Genomic DNA, 19,669 nt, shown 5'->3' with positions numbered 1-19,669 from the left:
ACCATCTTGTCATATATAACGTTCAATATAAAATCTATCAACACTGTAAAAAATGGAATTCTCCCTGACCAACTACATGCATCACCACAATATATGGGCTTGCTCCTGTTTCCTTTGAAATTAATGAAAGTTTTGCCCTAGACTTGATGTGGAGGAGGAGGATTGATTTTTCCCCCTCATTGTTGCATATCTCATTTACTTGCTTACATGCCTCCAGTCACTGTAGTACCTAAGTACTCATTTTTAACCTAACACCCTCAGGTTGAGAGCAGTCCCCAGGAAGTGTGGCTTTTGGGTTCAGTGCCCTCTCTAGCATCAGGGGGTTCAAAACTATATCTCCTGCCTGCAAGAAGAATACCTTAACCATATGACCATAGGCCATTCTCTTTGGGGTATTCTCTACCCAACCCTGTTAAAGGTAGACTACTCTGGAGAAAGAAATGCAAGATTCTTGGTGCCAGAAAGACAGAGCACAAGAGGGAGTGTGCTGCTATGGGGTGGGGAGGTCCTGATTACCCTACTTGGGGATTGCTTATGCAATTTAGGTAATACTCGTTTAACTTAAAATACAGAAACAGTCCTGGGGGCAAGGACCAGAATCTGAGAGTCACATTTCTTAAGAGACTGCCCTAGTCACTGGGCTACAGGTTCAATGCCACTTCAGACTCTTCCGGATGAAATTAGAATACCTTTCTAAGTCTACTTCCATGCCTAATAGGTGGACTAGAATCAGACTGTAACATGGAGCCAGAGACTCCTGTTATGGACAAAGGGGAAAATGCACCAAAACAGCTGCTGCGTGTGTAAACGAACAGACAGTATAAGACTTGCAGACTATAAATGTAGGCAGCCACAGGGAGGAAGAGAGGCTCATTAGCAAAAAGGATAAATGCTTCAGAGCCAGGGATTCACCCGCTCCAGGTATGCTAATGGACAGAGCGAGATAAGGGTGTGCCCAGAGGCAGTCAGAGGATAGCACTCTGTGAAAAGAACAGCTGCTGGAGAAAGCACTGCAGGGAGCCAAGAGGGAAAGAAAGGACCCACTGGGGAACTCAGGCAGGAGACAGAACCCTCGGGTGCAGGGTGAGTGACCTAGGTTAGGACATGCCCAGAGGGAAATTCATTTACCCCAAGCAGGGAGGATTTTGCTTATGTTAAAACGATGGCCTGTTCTCTTTGGTTGCATGGCTGCCCAAGCAGGGCTGCCTGTGTTGAAGTGATAGCATTTCTTGTTCTTTACAACATTGACTTACCCAGTGAGAGAGTGTTTAGTTAAGGCATGAGCCTGCCTTTATGTTGTGTTATACTCAAGAGGGCTCATTTCTTTGTTATAGTTTAAGACCAGTGGTTTGGATGGGGAGTATTAGGGGTGAAAGAGGTCTCAGCAATGCCCAGAGCTGGGCAGAGATAGGGCCGGGGGCCCAATGACCAAAACAGGTTGGGGATAGAGCCAAAGTAGGTGAGAGCCCAAAGCTAGGCAGAGACAGGGCTAGAGAGCCCAGTGCCCAAAGCAGAGCGCAAAGCCATAGTAGGTGAGACAAGGGCTGGAGTCCAGAAGCCGGGTCCAGTACAGTGGGCCTGGGATAAAAGGTCCAGAGAGAGAAAGAGGGCAGAGGCAAAGAAGGCCAAGACCCCAACAAAGGGAAAGTGGCTGAACAGTAACACCAGCAGGGCATGGGCTTGTCTGTAGGTGAGGTAGGAAGCCACAAACACAGCCTTAAGGCACTAGGTGTCAAGAGACAGAGAAAGAGAGTTAGAGGAACTAGACAAAATGGTTTCTCTGGGGCACTTCGGTCACCTCCCAATACTCTATTTTCAAATAACATCCAAGGTGTGGCAGGTGAATGAAAAAGAGGGAAGGGCCCCAGGAACTGGAGGAGGCAGAGTCTGGTGGTCACCAGAAGGTGTTACGGTGCTACTCGAGCCTGCCCTCCTACACTGACCTATATACTTATACTAAACCTGTTGGCACTTTTAGCTGTGTTAAAATCGAAGTACCTCTATAACCACCAGACATATACCCATAGCTTCTGATATAGTGAGAATAATAGAGAAAAAAACAACTATGACATGACCAAAGCATATCAGGATGTTCCAGCTGTAATGATACGCCCAAAGCCCTTACTCTTCCATAGATCTGGCCATGAACTTTTTCCCCTCTGACTCCCAACTTGAAAGCTCACCTTATTTAGTGACAGGAAACAAAAGAATCTGATGCCTGGCCCAAAGGCTTTATTTAAGGGTGCCAAAGATATGGCCCACAGGCCAAATCTGGCCTGTGGATTCCTATGATTTGGTCCATGGTGTTAAATCAACCCCAAGCACTTCATGAGGCATGTACCAGCCCTGGCCCTATAAGCTGCATATGGCGCACAGAGCCAATCAGTCTGGTGAACACTGCATGTAGTGCAAGGGGCTGGACCCAGTGCCATGGGGGCTTTGCACAGCACAAGGGGCTAGTCTGGGGTACACACTGTATGCAGCATTCACACTAGACTGGCTGTGCACACTGGCTCCAGAGCTGGTCCAAATTAAGCCCACAGACTGGCCTCACACAACAGAGCCAGTACAAAGGTCTGGTCCAGTGTGGGTACCTTATGCAGTGTGCACCCTGTGCCAGCTCTGTGCATGAGCCCCAGACTGAAGCTGGCACATACTGTACACAGTGCCAGGGCTGCTCTGGGGTGTGTACTACATGAGGTGCCTGTGCCAGATCAGACCTGTGTGCTGGTTCCAGTGTGTGGGGCCAGTCTGTGGCCCAATCCAGCCTGCAGACCAGCCCCATGCCCCTCATCTGACCCACATAACTTCTGCAGAGCTGGATAGTTCAATACCCCTGCCCTAAATTAACGTCTATAATCCTAGAGTTGATAAACACATCCAAAAAACACAAATGTAAAAAAGAGAGAGTTCTTTGAAAAAACTTACAAAGGGATTTGTAAAGAAAAAGTGAGTGACATTGACAAAAACATTAAAAAGTTGACAAACATAAATGTAGATGTTTTTCCATACGGAGAATTAGAGGGAAAATGTTTTGGGCTTTAGAAACAGGCTTAACTACTGGTCTGCGGACAGATAATTGGTACAAGAATTATTTCAGAGCCCACATCCCCCCAAGAAACCACGAACATGCCCTTAGGTGCTAGAAGTTTGTGAAGACACTCAATAAATGCATTACGTCAGTAAAAAAAAAAAAAGCAACGTATCTTCTACAAAACCAGAATATAAAAAAAAATTAGGGAAATGGAGTTACTTTCTATTAAATTAACAGTTGATTATTTGAGGAAAGACAAGCCTAATGGCATGAAATTATTATTAAAAAATAATTGAGAGAACTTCTTCAAAATCAATATGATTTCTACCTGGAAGACATTATATGTAAGACAGCTTTTAGGGGAGGGCTATAAAGGATGCCAAATAACATCTACCTTGTGGTTAGAGTGCTGTGTTACAGAAACCTGCAATATTTTGAAATACTTTTCTATTCCTCCCTCCCTCTCTCTCTCTCTCTTCCATTTTATCTTATCATTTACCTGAACTGTAAATGTAATGTCATCTATTTATCATTTCTGTGGATGACATTATATATTGGATTACAATTTTGGGATATATATCAAAATGTAATGACTTCTCTCGCTGGGGAGGGCAGGCCTTGAGAAACTAACCAGTGCAGACAAGATCTGGTCGTCTTTTAATTACTGCATATGGAAGAGATTTAGCTCCACCTAAATGCCTCCGAGGAGGCCTAAATAAAAAATGTACATCCTTAAAATCTTTGATCAACTGCCACCAAATCCTAGAGGCTCTCAAGCCTATACTACTGGGCATTCCCATAAGCATTCTTTTAAGTACCTATGTTTTCATCTGTAAATTTTTCATCGACAAAGTATCCTTGGCATCTAAATGTTTGCTTTTTGTTATGCCCAGAATTGCCTGAGCCTTGACAGGGTTAAGCTGGTCATCTAAGCCCAGTTGGGATCTACAAACTAGGTGTTCCTCCACCTATGTTGTCTGCAGGGTCCAATCAAAGTACACTAGCCAGATCTGGCCCCTCAGTTTCTAGCACTCTTGAGAGCAACTGCTGGAAACAACCCCAAGGAGCAGTTTCACCAGCATACTTCTAGGTTTGGAGCCTTTATGGAAGGGCAAAGGCAGGTTGGGCACTGGAAAGCCCTCTGTCTCCAAAAGCACTATTAAAGGAAAGCAAAGGCCTAATTTAGGCCTGTGGACTTAGATCACTTCTTTCCCAAATATGATGAAAGGTGCCTGAATCTTGGAAGCTTGTTTTCTAATTTTCCCAACTATACAAGAACTCCTCTGGGTGTGTAAGTACAAAACATATCCTGTAGCCAAACAAAAAATGGCTACTTAGGTGACCAGGAATGAATAGAAGGTCACCCCATAAGTTTGAAGAGCTTACGGATTTGGAATGTTACATAAAGTCTAAGCTCTCAAAGATGAAATATTGGTTGTAGCGTGAAGTAAGCAAGCAGGTATAACAAACACAATTTTCTACACGTGTTTGTTACATACATGAAATGTGAGTGTGAAGTGAAATTAGACCACATATTTAGAAATACTTGAATGAAAAATGTTGACACTCATCCAAGAATGCCAGACTTCCTTTCCACATACATGTTTTTTCCTACCTCAACTTCTTCTTTCTCTCTCCCTGTTCCTGCATGTTTCCCTATTTTATTCCTGTAGCCCACCCTATTATCTTTTGTTGTCTAGTCTTGCTATATGGATGAATTGTAAAACAGCATAATTCTATCAAAGATCCCATGAATTATGCAGTATGCCATACTAATACAAGTGATGAGTGATTTACCTTTCTATAATTTATATTGCCTCTTTCTGTAGGCAAATTAATAAAACATTCATCACAAAAATATACAATGTATTAATATATTTATAAAATATACACATTTATGCATGTGTATATATAAATATATATGTAAATTTTTATATATTTATACACACAAACATTTCAACATTTCTTTATACCTTTACACCAGAGATAGTATACAATGAAAATTTGATTCCGGGTACCACAATATATGACCCAGATGTGGTAGCATTTTATTTTGTAAAAGAAACTGTACTACTAGTAGCAGTCTACGAGGAGACAGAAATGAAAACTGTTTTAAACAAAGAGTGTACCTGGAGTTCATGATTCTTTTCTTTGTTTTCAATCCAGATCTTTCCTTGACCTTGTGGGTCAATCAACAGAGGATATCGAGATGCCTTTGTGACAATAATTCCATTCTGAATTGAAAGGTCATCATTTGGAAGACCCTGGAGATTCCATTCACCAACTGTAGCATTGTCAGCAAGCATACTGATGAGGTTAAGAGCCTAATATAAAATATTAAATTGCAGAATTAATAGTGTAGCCTTATTAAAGTAGTTGGGTGGAAAGCCAGTTTCTGAAAAAAAAAAATCATGATAATAGGTCTTTAGCAAAAGTTAAAACCTGGAAACTTTACTCAGGAAAAGTTAGCATTTTATCTGAATAAGGATTTCAGGACCTAGCCTTGGGAAAGTATTTCTAACAGGATAAAATTCCTAATCTTCTCACAGTAGATGACAGAATATTTTAGCTCTCAGTTTATATTGTTTACCTCAAGGAATCCTTCTGTAGGTTTGCTATTTAAATTCTTCCCTAAGGAGGCTAGGGCCCACATCTTCAAAGATATTTAGGTGCTTATCTCCTCTTTAGGACCTAATACCCATTGGTTTCAGGTGTCTTGACTGGCACCACAGAGCCAGAATTAAAAAGCAAGTGTGTCTTGTGATCATGCTGGGTGTAGTCCACAACCCAAATCTGTTTCTAATCTGAGTAAGCTACCCTCCTTTTTACCAACCCCAGAACAACCAGGGACCCTTTGACTACCTAGGGTCAAACATCAACATCATTCAACATCTTTCTGAGTAGAATTGTTCTATACAGCTGGAAATTCACATGATGCCCTCCAGTGGACCCTGAAGACCAACATGAGAGTTAATAAAACTGGTATGTATAGGAAACAAAGACTAGTTCTATTTGCATTCTTTTGTTCTAGTTCTATTTGCCCTCAAGCTAATCCTCTGGAGCAGTTTAAATAATTTAACAAAAGGAAGCTTCAGAACATCCTCACAAGGCTGAGAAATGTATTCACTCCACTTTTCAGATAGAAAAAGTGAGACTCAAAATAGCGAAGTGTTAAGGGTGAGTTTCAGATGAAAGCCAGAGGTACCTATACTTAGATGCTAGAATAGCTAGTACTTAGGTCCCTTCCCCTGGGGAGGAATTCCATTTTGAGCAGGTTTATGAACCTAGGATCTCTATATAGGCTTTCTTTTCTGCTCAGTGAAATCCACTGGCTTTTTTTTTTAAGTACTTAATTCACTAAAAAAAAAGAAAAAAAAATTATTAGGAAAGGTAATTGAACAAGAATGCTCTCAAAAGAGTTTCAGAGACCTGATTTACAGGTCACTGATTTTTCTTCTCTGGGGACTAGTACTCCCAGTCTTGGGGAATAAGAAGCTTGAGAGACATCCCAAAAGCAAGAAGTAATTACTTCTGCAAGAATCATTTGATGCTGCATATCTGGAGAAGACACTCTCTAAGACAGACATACGTAGAATGTTGGTAGGATGACAAATGCAGGTCTGGAATGTTTATACCACCTTGGGAAGGAATCCTTTGTGTGTGTACAGCTCTAGTCATATAGATCTATATCTACCTACCTATATCTATACGACAAGACATATTAGCTTCTGAACTGGGAAATGTTACTTCTATTTTTGTGTGTGTTATAGCAAGTAGAAAGTAAAAGCATTTATGCACTAATCCTGTCTCATCAGCCTCACCTATGCACCCCAGTACAGCAGTTTAACTGAAGGTATAACGCTAAAGTGATTTACTTAAACTGATGAAAATCCCTTTACTTGGACACTCTTACATCAGTTTAAACCTGGTTTGCATTAGTTTAAATTCCTCTGGTTTGTAAATTTAAGATTATGGTAAATTATTAACAATCATGGTTGACCTAGTTCAACATCACACTTTTTGTTCAATTGATGTAACACTGTGTTGAAACAAATCCCATCTCTGCAGACAAAGGGGCTCACAAGCAAAGGAGCTACTCCGTGATACAGGGCATGAGAAATCCAGAATCCCACACAGAGGTTGCTTACATGGCAGGTAACCCCCTGATGGCAATGACTGACCTTGACTCACTGAAAGAATGAGCATCAGGTACCTATCCATTTTACACCACATTTTACAAGGATAAATGGAAATAATCTTTTGAGGCATGCTGATGAGAAATGCTATGTAAGAGCTAAGTATTATGATTAACTATATCTATATATATCTATGTATATAGATACAGATATATAGAGAGAGAGATAGGATAGATCTATCCATCTATCTATCCATCTATCTATCTAGATCTCTGGTGCACAAGAATAAAAGTAACATATCCCAGTTCAGAAGCTAATATGTCTTGTCCTGTTGTTGGTTGCAAAAACATTTTCACATCACATTAAAAAGTGAAATTAAACAAGTGACAGTGCTATTAAGAGAAAAGCTGCTTAGTTCTATTTTACAAACAATTGCTAGCAAATCTTGGTTATGATTTGACTAATCTTAAGTAGAAATCACAGGACTTTTGTTTTCAGAGCAAAGAGAAGTTTGTTTTTGCCAGCTCAATTTAAGAGCAGTGGGTTAAAGTAATCATAACACCATTTAGCCAAAAAAAGGAAAAAACAAATCAGACTTTGATACAAAGCCTTCCTTTATCTGAAAGGATAAGCTGTAATGACAGCTAAGAACTGTAATGACAAAGCAAGTATCCAGATGTTTAGTGCTGGCAGGAAGAATAAGGCATTGCAATGGAAAGTGGGTGTCTGGGCAACAAAAGACACACATCAGAAAGTAAGATAAGAAACCTGTCCCCTCACTGCAGCAAGATCCTTCCCCTTCCTCCATGCATGGACTACCCAAGCAAACAAGCGGTCATTCTCGCAATGGGGATCCTTCCAGATAGACATTGGAAAATCTTTGTCCTAGATGGGGCAGGTTTCCCCCAGGAGAAACTGAATGAATGCTTGTAGTTTCTATCAGGAGAGCAGTGATTCTCAATAGAAGTGTAATGCCTGCATGTGGCTTCAGTGTTGACAGGGCTAACTTTAAGGTACCCAACCTTAAGAGTGGAATTCACAAATCTGAGTTTGGCAGCTAAATCTCCCAGGCAGTGAATGAGTAGATTTAGGGGCCAAGAGTTGGAATTCATAGCACACTCAGCAACGGGAGGCGTAAAACAACCAATGGGAAACACTGAAGAGAGGGGAATGCAGGGCTGTCCCTGGGAGGGGGTGGGGAAGTGAATCAGGGTGACCGCCCTGTGCCCCACTCTTTGGGAGGCCCCGTGGAGCCTGGTGGAGTGGCCGCAGCGACTCCACGCTGCTGCTAGCTTCACATCCGGCCACTCAACACCCTTGATGCCGAATCTGCTTCCAGCTTTCTTGCGCCCAAGGGCGAGATCCCGCACAGCCTAATTTGCCCCAGGCCCTGCACCCTGCTCATGTCACCTCTGGGGGCATGTCTGAAGTCCTGACTTTCTCCCATAATTTGGGATCTATGTCAGACAGGCAAGTAACATGCAAAATTTCCTCCTGGATTTAAGTGCCAAATGTGTTTCTTTAAGTATGGTGAACTGGTTCACAATTTTCTTGTAAGATTCTGACACTATCTATATTTTTTGTACAAGCATACTATTTACCGTATACACTCTAATCTGCTCCCAATGCTGCTGATACCTTCTATCCAAAGACTCTTTAAGGCAAAATCTATGAACAGTCTCTGGTGCATGAGACCAAAACCCAGGTCTCCCTACTCTTAGGCAAATGCCTCATTACTGGAGTACAAAATCTCTCTCTCATATCTTCTGGCCTCAAGAATCTGTATTTCAGGTTCAACAGGAGGAGTGGAGAGTGAGAGTGCTCCTATTTAAGCCTATCCCATAGCTAAGTGGTTGGGACGCTCTTCTGAGAGGTAGGAGAAGTCCATTTCAACCTCCTGAGGCTGAGGAGGACCTAGAGCCCAGGTCTTCCACATCTTGGGCAAGTGCTGTAACTGATAACCAATTACAATAATAGTAGATACTGCCTTTACTGTTTGTGTCCTAAAAGAGGAGGGTGAACCAGACCTCCATAATTCAAGAAACAACTTAAGTGCATAAATCCGAAAAAAAACTTAAGTGAAACCCAATCTCACCCAACTATATAGATCTGGAGGGCAACAGAATTTCTGGCACACCCCTTTCTTTGGTATTTCCTATCAGCTCATGGAGCTGCCTGTTGTAAACTTGTTCTTTGGTGACTAATTCTTCTCAATGGGTGCGTCTACATGTCACTGTATGGCAATGTTGCTATGGCGCCATAATTTAGTACTTCCTTTTAGAAGTACTATAGCATGGTGCAGTATGGGTGGGTACTGGATCATGCAGGTGGTGCACGTTTAGATTTCCCAGCTACATAACTGTAGCAGAGTGCTGTAAGTGGGGAGCATGCCACTATGCGAATGTAGCAGTTAATCACATGTAGGCCCTCATGATTGCTATGTCATCATCATAGCATGCTGTACAGTGACGTGTAGACATGCCCATTCAGTGCCAAGGTAACTTAGGCATCAAATTCAGGTTCATGAATTCCAGGCCTTACAGCCACAAAGTCCCTTTTTGAGTCTGGACTTAGGTATCTATAACTGCTCCATTCTTTATTTAGTTTTACTATCACCAACTGGCTTGAAAGATCTGCTGAAATGGTAAAGAAAGAGATTCTCAGACTGCAGTGCTTTGGTTGAATTTGCTAATTCCACCATGTGACAAAGGTCCTGGACATATGAACAGGAAAATCCCAGCTACTCAAAGGTGCAAAAAGTTGTAACCACATGATACAACCCCTTGAACTGAGGTAAATCCACCCTAACTCAGGAAATCTTGCTTCAGTTACAAACCAGGGCAGTTTTTTTTCTTAGGCACAATGGTTTCTTCCCAGGACAGCTGTTTGTGGCAGGTATCCCAAGGCAATTACTTCTAGGCTTTTGCCTCAAGGTAGTCATGGCAAAGTATATACAGGATTTATGATACACTGAAATAAAAGGGGATTTTTTAATGAGATTTATTCATATTAGCACAATTGCCAATATTCTTTTGTTCTTTATTTTTAAAAAACTCTGATGAGGCATGACAGCCTTTAAATCATTTAAAATAATTTGTCCATTTGGAACACAATGTTCCTAAGAGCATTTCTCTATGTATTTTTTATTCTAGAAAAGGAACACTTACATCACTGAATGGAATCCTGTTGTGGATCATTTCTCTCTTCCACAGTTGTAGCAGCAGGTTTCTATATTCCTGATTGAATGGCCCACAGTAAGAGAGAAATCCTGTCGCCAGAAGAACATTTCCCACCAACTGAATAATTTGATTCTGAAAATTTTTGCTGCTTTCTGTCCAACGAATCTAAATTTTAAATTGTTGTAAAGAACTCTGTTAGATCAACACAATACTCAATTGAAGTTCAAATCAATGTTTTTACTTTTTATTACCAGTATACTTTTAAGGTATTTGAACTATTTTTTATTTAAAACAATTCATTTTGAAAGTGTTAGAAGTTGCCTAAGTGATGCAGTATTGCTTGTTTGTTTTTTTATTTTCCCCCTTCATCATGCACTCCTGTTCTCTCTTGTATTTGTTCCATAGGCACTATCAATCTGGCCCTTCACTTTTTATGGAGACAAAAATGCCATGTATGTCAATGGTACTTTTGTCTGAATAAAGACCACAGAACCAGAACCTGGGTGCATCTACATGAGACATTTCCTGTGGAGTAGACTAATTACCTCCATAGTAAAGGTCACATTTCTACATGTGCACCCCTATTAGACTGGAGTAAACTAATTAACTCCACAGCAGCACACCTGTAGACACTCCTCCAGCTGGCTGGGGCACAAGGGTGCTTCAGTGCAGGGGCTGCCTGCCAGCTAGCCCTACACTGGAGCACCCTTGCCCCAGCCAGTCCCTCCGCAATACATTGAGCTGGGAGAAACAGGCCTGGGCTGACAGACTGATCCCGAGGGCTCCTGGCCAGCTGGGGATGCTTTGATCTGGCTCAATGTGCTGCATTCCCAGGAGCATATTTAAACAACACGCCCGGGAACAATAAGCTCCACAGTTTATTGTTTCACATTAACTGCATGTGTAGATGGGCTCCCTGAGTGTCTTTTAAGAATCAACTTACAATGCTGTGAGCCTTTTTAAAAGTATAGAAGGCCCACAAGTCCTGAAAAATCCTGTGATCATGAAAACCTACTACACTGATTCCCAGCCACCATTTTGTGTTTGCTCTTTCAGTTTATGCAGTAATACCAAAAGACATAGACAAAGCACTCTTCTCTTCTGATGTGAAGTTTTAGAGCACAGTCATGAAAATAAAAATAGTCAATAAAAATAGCTTTCTCTCCTCAGACTTCAAGGATATGATGCAGAAAGCAAAATCTTCTTCACTAGCCTTGCATAGGCATAGTATTCAGTTTTTAAAAGTATTCATGATGGAATCATTGAGATCTGGCACAATACTTCCATTCCACTACTTCAATTTCTGTATGTCAGCAATAAACCAGGATGGATTGTGAAAAAAACAAAACAGGAAAGGAAGCACTTACGACAACTGTCAATGTAAAGAATAAATGGTGAAGTCTGGTCCCCAGCGGAGTGAACAGCAAACACAAAGTTTACCTGACTCACCCAAATAGTTATTAGGTATTACCAAATAATTAACAAAGGAAGAATATCTTCCTTTGGAGCCTTTAGGAAACCTTCAGTTTCCATCAGCCACTGAATGGCAACTCTGATATCATCAACATTTCCAATTTAATTTTCTTTTGGAGATTTATAAGCACAAATTCAATTTTTGCACTAGACATATGGAGGTTTAGGGGTTTGGAGATCTGAAATGCTGCCAAGTCTTATTTTTTTAATGGAAAAACTAGTTTTACACCTGCAACTCAATTGACTATGGACACAGGACACTGCAAAATCAAAAATGTATCCTATAGGTTATTGTATTTTCAATGCAGAATTTTACATAATTAATCATATAAAGGTTATACTTACAATAAAAGAAACTTATTTTGTATTTATCTCCATAATCAAAAAATATATAGATCTCCAGGGTAAAACATGAAATACTAAACTTGGAAACAAATTTATTATATATAATCTAAATATTTTTTAAATGGCTCTTTTAAAATTGTACAGGTATAGAAATAGAAACATAAATTATTTTTGTAAAATTCAACTCAAAATATTTTTCAGGGAATTAGTTAGTTCTTTGAACTACTGTCCTTGCATACCTGAAAAAAAGAATAAGCATGTTTAGAAATACTGTTATACAAATATTGAGTTAAGACATAGTCCTTGCTCTTACTGATGTTTTGCCAAAACTGCATCCACTCCTTGAGCCTAGCCCTTAGTCCAACCTGATCTCAGTGACCACAATGAGCATATACAACAGCCTTATGTACATAAACAACTCATAACTTTTTTTAGACAGGTCCAATTAATCAAAAAATGTATATGCATCCAAAAAGCAATGACATACACAGTAAAGTGTTCATATGATCCTTTTTAATCTGTGGATTTACTTAGCACTGTTGTTGCTCAGTAAGGAATGCACACAAACTATATAATCTAATTTATGCTACATTTCTGCTCAGATGCATCAGTACCTTTTCTCCACCTAATCCTTCAATAAGGGTCGTGGCATTGTTCATCTTCTCCCTGCAAGCCTTAGCATCATCCAGTAAAGCTTGCTTCTCTCTCATGGCAGCATCATACATGGCTTGGACTTCATCCAATTGTCTCTGCTTCTCCTCAAGCTGGTTTTGAGCATTATTCAGTTCAGTCTGGGCAACTGTCAGCCTTGCTTCTTGCAATGCTAGATTTGCCTACATATATTTTAAAGTGAGAAATATTTAATACTGATTATCTGACAACTCCAACTTAATAGCATTCTTTCCATGATCCTGTAGTGTGACATGTACTCTACTTTATCATTTTTAATATAATTCTTTGCTTAAAACAACAATATTCCAATATGTTTGCTTTTCCAGCTTCAGTTACTGATAGAAAGCAAGTCTGCTGCTTGATGTAACACTAAATTGTATGCTTAGCTGTTATTTTTAGGCCAAGCCTACAGTAATAAACAGTTTTAAATTAGTGGTGCTATTGAAGGTCATCATGAAATGCCTGTACATAGAAGATGGAGATAATTTGTTTGGTATTATACCCAATACTCAAACTTCCTTTATAAGCAGGGTTCGAATTACAGGGGAGATCAGGGGGGCTGAGCCCCCCAAAAGGGATGAGAATCCGTGTGTGTGTGTGTGTGTATAGTAAAGAATTAAGGAGACACTACATGAAACCTTTCTTAGAAAAAGGCTTTGTTTCTGTATTTATATTAGTATTTATTTTATTTAAAATTGGTTCCAACTGATGTGACTATTTAGAAATCTAATGAGCATCATGTTTAAACAGTATGCAACTCACCTCTCCTTTTTTGCTATAAGATTGCTGAAATTTTAATACCTTTTCTGGTGAAAAAATTATTACCATCATATATCTGATAAAAGGCCTTAGTTGGGCAACCCTATTATCCCAAAACAATAAATGAATAGAGCATTAAACTCATTAAATGACTCAGTAAGTCATCAAAACAAGGACTGATTTGTGATATTCCTACTAAGGAAATGTTAATTCTAATTAAAATGTGCTGAGATCCAATGTATTGTTCTCTCAGATAACAAAAACATTCGCAAAAGAAAATCATAGTACACGTCTTGAGATTGCTACCCAAGAATGATCAAATATACAGTATCAAATCTGGTAGGCCCCAAAAGACAGGAGGCAAAATCCCACTTAATTTACTAGCCATCTAAAATGCAACTACTGGCCACTCCCTAAGGCTAGGAACAGAGATTGCATTTGTTCTGGGACCAGTTGTGCCTGTGTTTGTCCCAGAACAGAAAGGTCCTGGGACAGACATGTATACACACTGTCCTTCCAATAAGGATTTAGCGAGCAGCTGAATGCATTGCAATGTTTCTGTCATTGATTCAATGATGTGACCCCGGGACAGGTATTCAGATGCACTTTGTGATGTCTTCAGACAAACTGTTAACACTTTCTGGATCATATTTCACTCAGACATTTTGCATAGAGACTAATGGTAGACTTGTGCACTGCCATTGGGCAATTTAGAATGCAGCAGCCTGCAGGTGATACATATGGCAACCAGCTCAGAGATGCTGGCAGCACTCTGAGAAAGCTCTATCTCTGAGAATGATTCACGCACAAGAAAACATGACACAATGCTGGACAAAGTTAGCAAAGAGCTCTCTCATGAAAAGTTCCCAGAAGACCATCCAAAGATGTCTGCCTTATTCTATCAAAGAATGAGTGCATTACTATCAGTGGCTACAATGTCCTTGTGAACTGTGGAGGGAGCCACTGTAGACACTTCTGTGAGCGCCCACTGGCTGGCAATCTGCCTCAGATGCAGTCACCTCTATCCAGTGCTGGCAAATGGCAGAAGTACCTTTTGGGCCCATTCTGCCTTCACTTCTGGTCTGGGGGGAAACCACTAGGCAGCGTAGGGCTGACTTGAGGGGTGGGCAGGAGGGCACAGAAGACTCAGGGAACACTAGGCACAGATCAAGAAAGTCCAGAGCCCATACCACCAGGCCCTGGCCCGCATAGCCAGAACACCACTCACCTGGCCAGAGATTCTTGGGAAGCTATGATACCTGGGCTACATGTCAGAGAGCCTCTATGTCCCTCTGGGGAAGGACATAATCATTACTTACCAATACTTTCTGGACACAGAGGAAAAGCTCCTTGGCAGCTCCACCTCCACCATTTCCCAGCACTTGACCTCCTGCACCCCACCCAAACAGTTTGCAGGGATGGTGGTGGACGCGGTATGTAGAGTATGGTGCCTAACAACACACCCCTACTACCAAGAGGCAGAAAGGAAGGTGAGGGGCCTAATGCTGGAACAACCTCCCGTGAATACAGCCAACCTAGATGCAGACAACAAACCTTCCCAGTTCAGGTCCCACCACTCAGGTAGCCTCACTCCACACAGAACCCTCTTACAGCCTGGCCAACTGGGATCCCTACTTATGTAAATACATTTGGCTGGTTCCTGGCCAGCTCTCTATAAATCAGCTCTCCTCCAAAACTGTGGGCATGACTGAGACTACTAGCTCCAGTGGAGATATTATTTTTCCTCTTATGCACACCCAGAGTGAAAGGTGCTGGATATCACCAATATTTTGTGCCCATGGCTACCCAAATAAGTCCTGGATCAGTTGACTCTGACTGTCTTCCAGTGCTGTTTCTCCACACAGTGTCTGTGAGCCCTTCAATGCAATTTCTCCCTGAGTAGCACAATGCTCTTTGCTTCCTATTCAGCCCCCTCCAATTTCTCTAGGTTTCTCATCTTGGATCCTCTGGGTTTGAGATTCCCTTATTCTGCTGCTGCTACCTCCCCCCTCCATGTCCAGTGCCTCAGGCAGAGAAATTCCATGTTGAACAACTATGCTCTGCAGAGTACAACATGCCATGAGCAAGCTATTGACCTTTTGGGGGCTGTACTGTAATATGCTACCAGATGAATAGAGACGTTGGCAGGTCATTTTTTTAAAAGGCATGAAGGCCTATGGCCCTCTACACAAGACTTGGTGCACAACTGCACTGTAGTTTGGCATCACCCATGGGATGCATCAGGAGCTTGGGGAGCCGTAGCAGGAATGGGTAGCTCGATCACAATGTCTGCTGACGTCAAGATCAGAGAAACAAAACTGGCAGTAGCAATTATTTTATAATGGAAATAAACAAAGAAAATTTCACACTATGACATACCAAAAGCTTATATTATGAGGATGATGAAAAGTTCAGAACCAACACCAAAGAAAAATATGCTAAGAAGTCTTTTTTAAATCCCACCATTAGAATTCCTCATGGAAAACGTCTGCGTATCTATGTGGCACAAAAGCCTGCAAGTCGCATAAAAGGCCACTGTAGATGCTAACTCACATTAAGTTTTGCTAATTGATTTTCCATATGCAAAGACTTGTTTAATTAAGTAAAGGATTCAAGCTTAAAGGACTGTCCAAATCTCACAGTCCACTGAACTTGCACAGTTAAAGTGTACTAGTGTCCAACAGTATACAAGGCACAGATGCGCTGCTTTGATTCCCTATGTCAAATTACTTGGTAACCACTTTGTGAGTGAAGTCTTGGGATGCAAGCAGTTGAGGTGTAACCCAGGCTGGAGCTAGAATATGGAGCTACAATTCAAGCTTACATAAGGGAGCCAGAGACATAACCTAGCAGGGGAACTCTGGAACAGAGGCAAGGGGCTCTATACTCTGGCAGCTATGGTCTCAGTCAGCAGAGTGACAGGAAGTGACTAGGACCCAGCAGTCAGGAGGTGCAGGCAGATGTTGTCCAGCTGGGGCAGTGGCTCAGTGTGGGAGGGAGTGCATGCTGCACCCATGAACAGCGCATGCTCCTGGTGGCTGCGGGGCACGGTGGCGGTGGGAGCATGGCGGTGATGAACAGGGAACTCCCACAGCCAGCATTGTCAGCAGTGGGGTGAGGGGTGGTGAGCACCGAAAAAGGGTTGGCAACCACCCACAGCCGCCACTGGCAGCATTGGCAGTGGCCCAGGGGAACCGCGGACTGCCCGGAGATGCTACCAGCAGTGTCAACAGCAGGGTGGTGAGCAGCAACCGCAGAGTGTCAGCAGTGGCTTTTTGCAGATGGTGCACCGCCATGCTCGGGGGGTGCATGTGCACCCATGTGCACCCACTACACATTGCTCCTGGCTGCACCCCTGCCCGCTAAGTCGGAAGCCCTTGGGGCAGGGTTGACAGATGGGGCCGGGGGTGCTGTCCAGCAAGGGCGGTGCCTGGGGCCGGGGTGCTGGGGGCAAGAATTGCCCATCCTCCATATCAGCAGCCGCTGTCTTGCTGCTCATTGTGCCACTGCACCACATCTTGCCAGCCTGAGACTGCAGAGCCTGCTGGCACCTGCACTGGGGCTAGAGCTGGAGACAGTGGCTGAGGTCGTCATGCACAGTGCGGCAGCGGAAGGGGAGGAATGGGGAGGGGAAGAGAAGAGTGGAGTGGCAACACAGCCAGCCCACGTGTTGCCCTGCCCAGCCTTGGGCCCCCCCAGCCTTGCCAACCCCAGGGGAGAACAGCCCCTGCATGCAGGAGCCCCAGAGGAGTGCACCCCCCGCCCCACAGCCCTAGCACAGGGGCATGGGGGTGATGGGCACAGGGGACTGAAGTGGCAGTGGGGTCTATGTGGCATGCGTGAGTGAGGGGGGGGGGCGGGGGAAGGGACAGACGCTTTGGGTAGAAACAACAGCCAGAACCAAGCCTGGAGCCCCCCTGCCACCCTAGAGCAGTCTGTACAGGGGGAGACTGGCATGGAAGGGAAGGGACTTGCCCAGCCAGAGGCAAGCCCAGCCCAGTCCCTGAGCCCCAGTCAAGGGTTTCCCAGGAAGGGCTTAGGGGCCACTGGGGCCTGGGCACAGGTTCAGGGAGCAGAACAGCAGAGGCCAGCACTGCTCAGAGCCACAAAGCAGTGGGCAGGACAGCCACAACTGGACTTGTGTCCTGGTGCAGGGGGAAGCTGCTACTGGGAGTGAGCAAGTGGGGGCAGACAGGGGCTGCAGGTCATGAGTGAGAGGCACCAACAGAGCCAGTGGGCTGTGTCTTGGGAGTAAGGGGCAACGGCATGGGCAGGAGCAGGGCATCAGTGTATCAATGCTGCTCAGTACCACAAAGCAGCTGTGGGGACAACCACAGCTGGACCCACGTCCTGATGAGCAAAGGGGCAAGGGGAGCTCTGATTTTCTATGATAAAAACCAAAAATCAAATGCCAGAACATATAGGTATTTAGAATGTACTACAATGATCGAGGCACTGGTAAGCTTCTGAATTGCTTTAAAAATGTAAATATATCAATAAAACACCCTGTTCAACTGATACCTACATATATAGTGGCATTTCATTTTAACTGCAGAAAAAAGCAAGATGTTGGGGTTTTTAAGCAGAGAATTGCAGGGGTGGGGGGGTTAAATCAGAGAATTTGGAATTATTAAACAGAAAAAAAACAGGATCCCTGTATAATCACTTATTCAAAGGGGAAGTGCTGGTGTCACACAAATTATGCCACCCCAGCTCTAAAGACATGCATAAGCATGTACTTGCCTTCAGAGGGATCACTTAATATACTTAAGCTTTTTGTTAACCTATGTTCCCCATGCTCAACCTCCCCACCATTGTAAACAGGGACTTGTTCAGCAACTTCACAAAGTTTCATTGGGAAATAGGTAGATATATAAATGGGAAAAGATTGAAACTCACAGCTGGAAATGTGCTCATCGTAAGTTGCAACAAGGCTGTTAGCTTTTCCATTGTCTGTCTTTGTTTCTGACATCTCAGTTCTCCAAGTTTGCCAGCTGTCACAGTTCTCATAATGGTCTACCAGTGGGCAACCACCAAGCCTGTGTTTGCCTCTACCTTTGCTAAACTTATAGGGCCGGATTGATTCCACCTATTAGGTACATAAGTGGACGTGGTGCATCTTTTTCCTCACCCTGTTTGCATTCCAGAAAAACTGTTAATAAGAAAGATGGGTGGGTCCTTCTCCTCCTCAATGTTTTATTATAACTTAATTTTAAGAGCAAGATGATGGTGTGTTACAGAAAGTAGATGAAAGTAGATGAAATCTACAAAACTAGATTTTCAGGAACTTGGACAAGGTGGAATAGAATCATGTGTAGGAATCTAAGTCTACCTAGATGCCTATTAGGTGGAATAGAATCTGGCACGTGTGCTTGTAAGCTTCTATTGGCCTGGACAGGCTCCAGGATTGTCTCTATTCTTGGACTCTCTGGAACATTTCCTTGGTACAGGCCCTCTGTCTGATACCCCTCCATGCAAATATGACCTCACAGGGTCATAGGGCAGGGGTAGCCAAAGTCTGGCCCATGGGCCAGATCGGGCTGTGGTGGACTCCATTGCCCAGCAGCCCCTGCCTGCATCGCTGCGGCGTTTCCATGGAGACTCCAGGAGCAGTGGGGCCATGACAACATGGAGCCAAGGTTTCTATGGAGACCGGCCCCAGCAATAATGCCAGGTTGTGCAGTAGCACAGGGATCTGATCCAGGGCTAAGGCTGGGATCTTGCAATGGTGACAGAATGGTCCGGAGCTCAGGGAGAGCCATGATATGCTGTCTGCATGCCCCTGCCTGTGGTGTGCAGGCAGTGGACTGCAGCTGTGGCAGGCCAGTAGGGGGAGCTCCTGCGCTAAGCCACCCGCCTCACTGTGCATGGCCAAAAACCAAGCTCCGAGTGCCTCCCCTGGGGCACCTACGTCTGGCCAACCCCCTTCCTGGAGCACACCTGCAAGCTTGGGGTACCGTTCCCACCACCTGGACTCAGGGATTTGTCTGAGTCCTGCGCCACCCAGGATACACAGACCCTGTAGACCTAGGGGTTGCTTACTCCCACCAGGATATATCTGGGTGCTTCTT

General features: G+C 43.2%; 1 protein-coding gene across 1 annotated transcript in view; it reads right to left on the bottom strand.

Moving 5' to 3' along the window:
- LOC109291939 (dynein heavy chain 5, axonemal-like) overlaps positions 1 to 19,669 on the bottom strand; it is a 361,945-nt gene that overhangs the window by 101,829 nt on the left and 240,447 nt on the right. The window contains exons 60-62 of the mRNA XM_019509183.1: positions 12,782 to 13,000; positions 10,338 to 10,514; positions 5,164 to 5,358 (exon numbers count right to left, since the gene is read on the bottom strand). Of these exons, the coding sequence (XP_019364728.1) occupies positions 5,164 to 5,358; positions 10,338 to 10,514; positions 12,782 to 13,000 (591 nt within the window). The remainder of the gene's footprint in view (positions 1 to 5,163; positions 5,359 to 10,337; positions 10,515 to 12,781; positions 13,001 to 19,669) is intronic.

This window comes from Gavialis gangeticus, unplaced genomic scaffold (assembly GCF_001723915.1).
Source record: "Gavialis gangeticus isolate Ggan-Ray unplaced genomic scaffold, GavGan_comp1, whole genome shotgun sequence".
In the NCBI taxonomy this organism is placed as follows: domain Eukaryota; kingdom Metazoa; phylum Chordata; order Crocodylia; family Gavialidae; genus Gavialis; species Gavialis gangeticus.
This window is presented reverse-complemented; position numbering and strand designations above follow the sequence as displayed.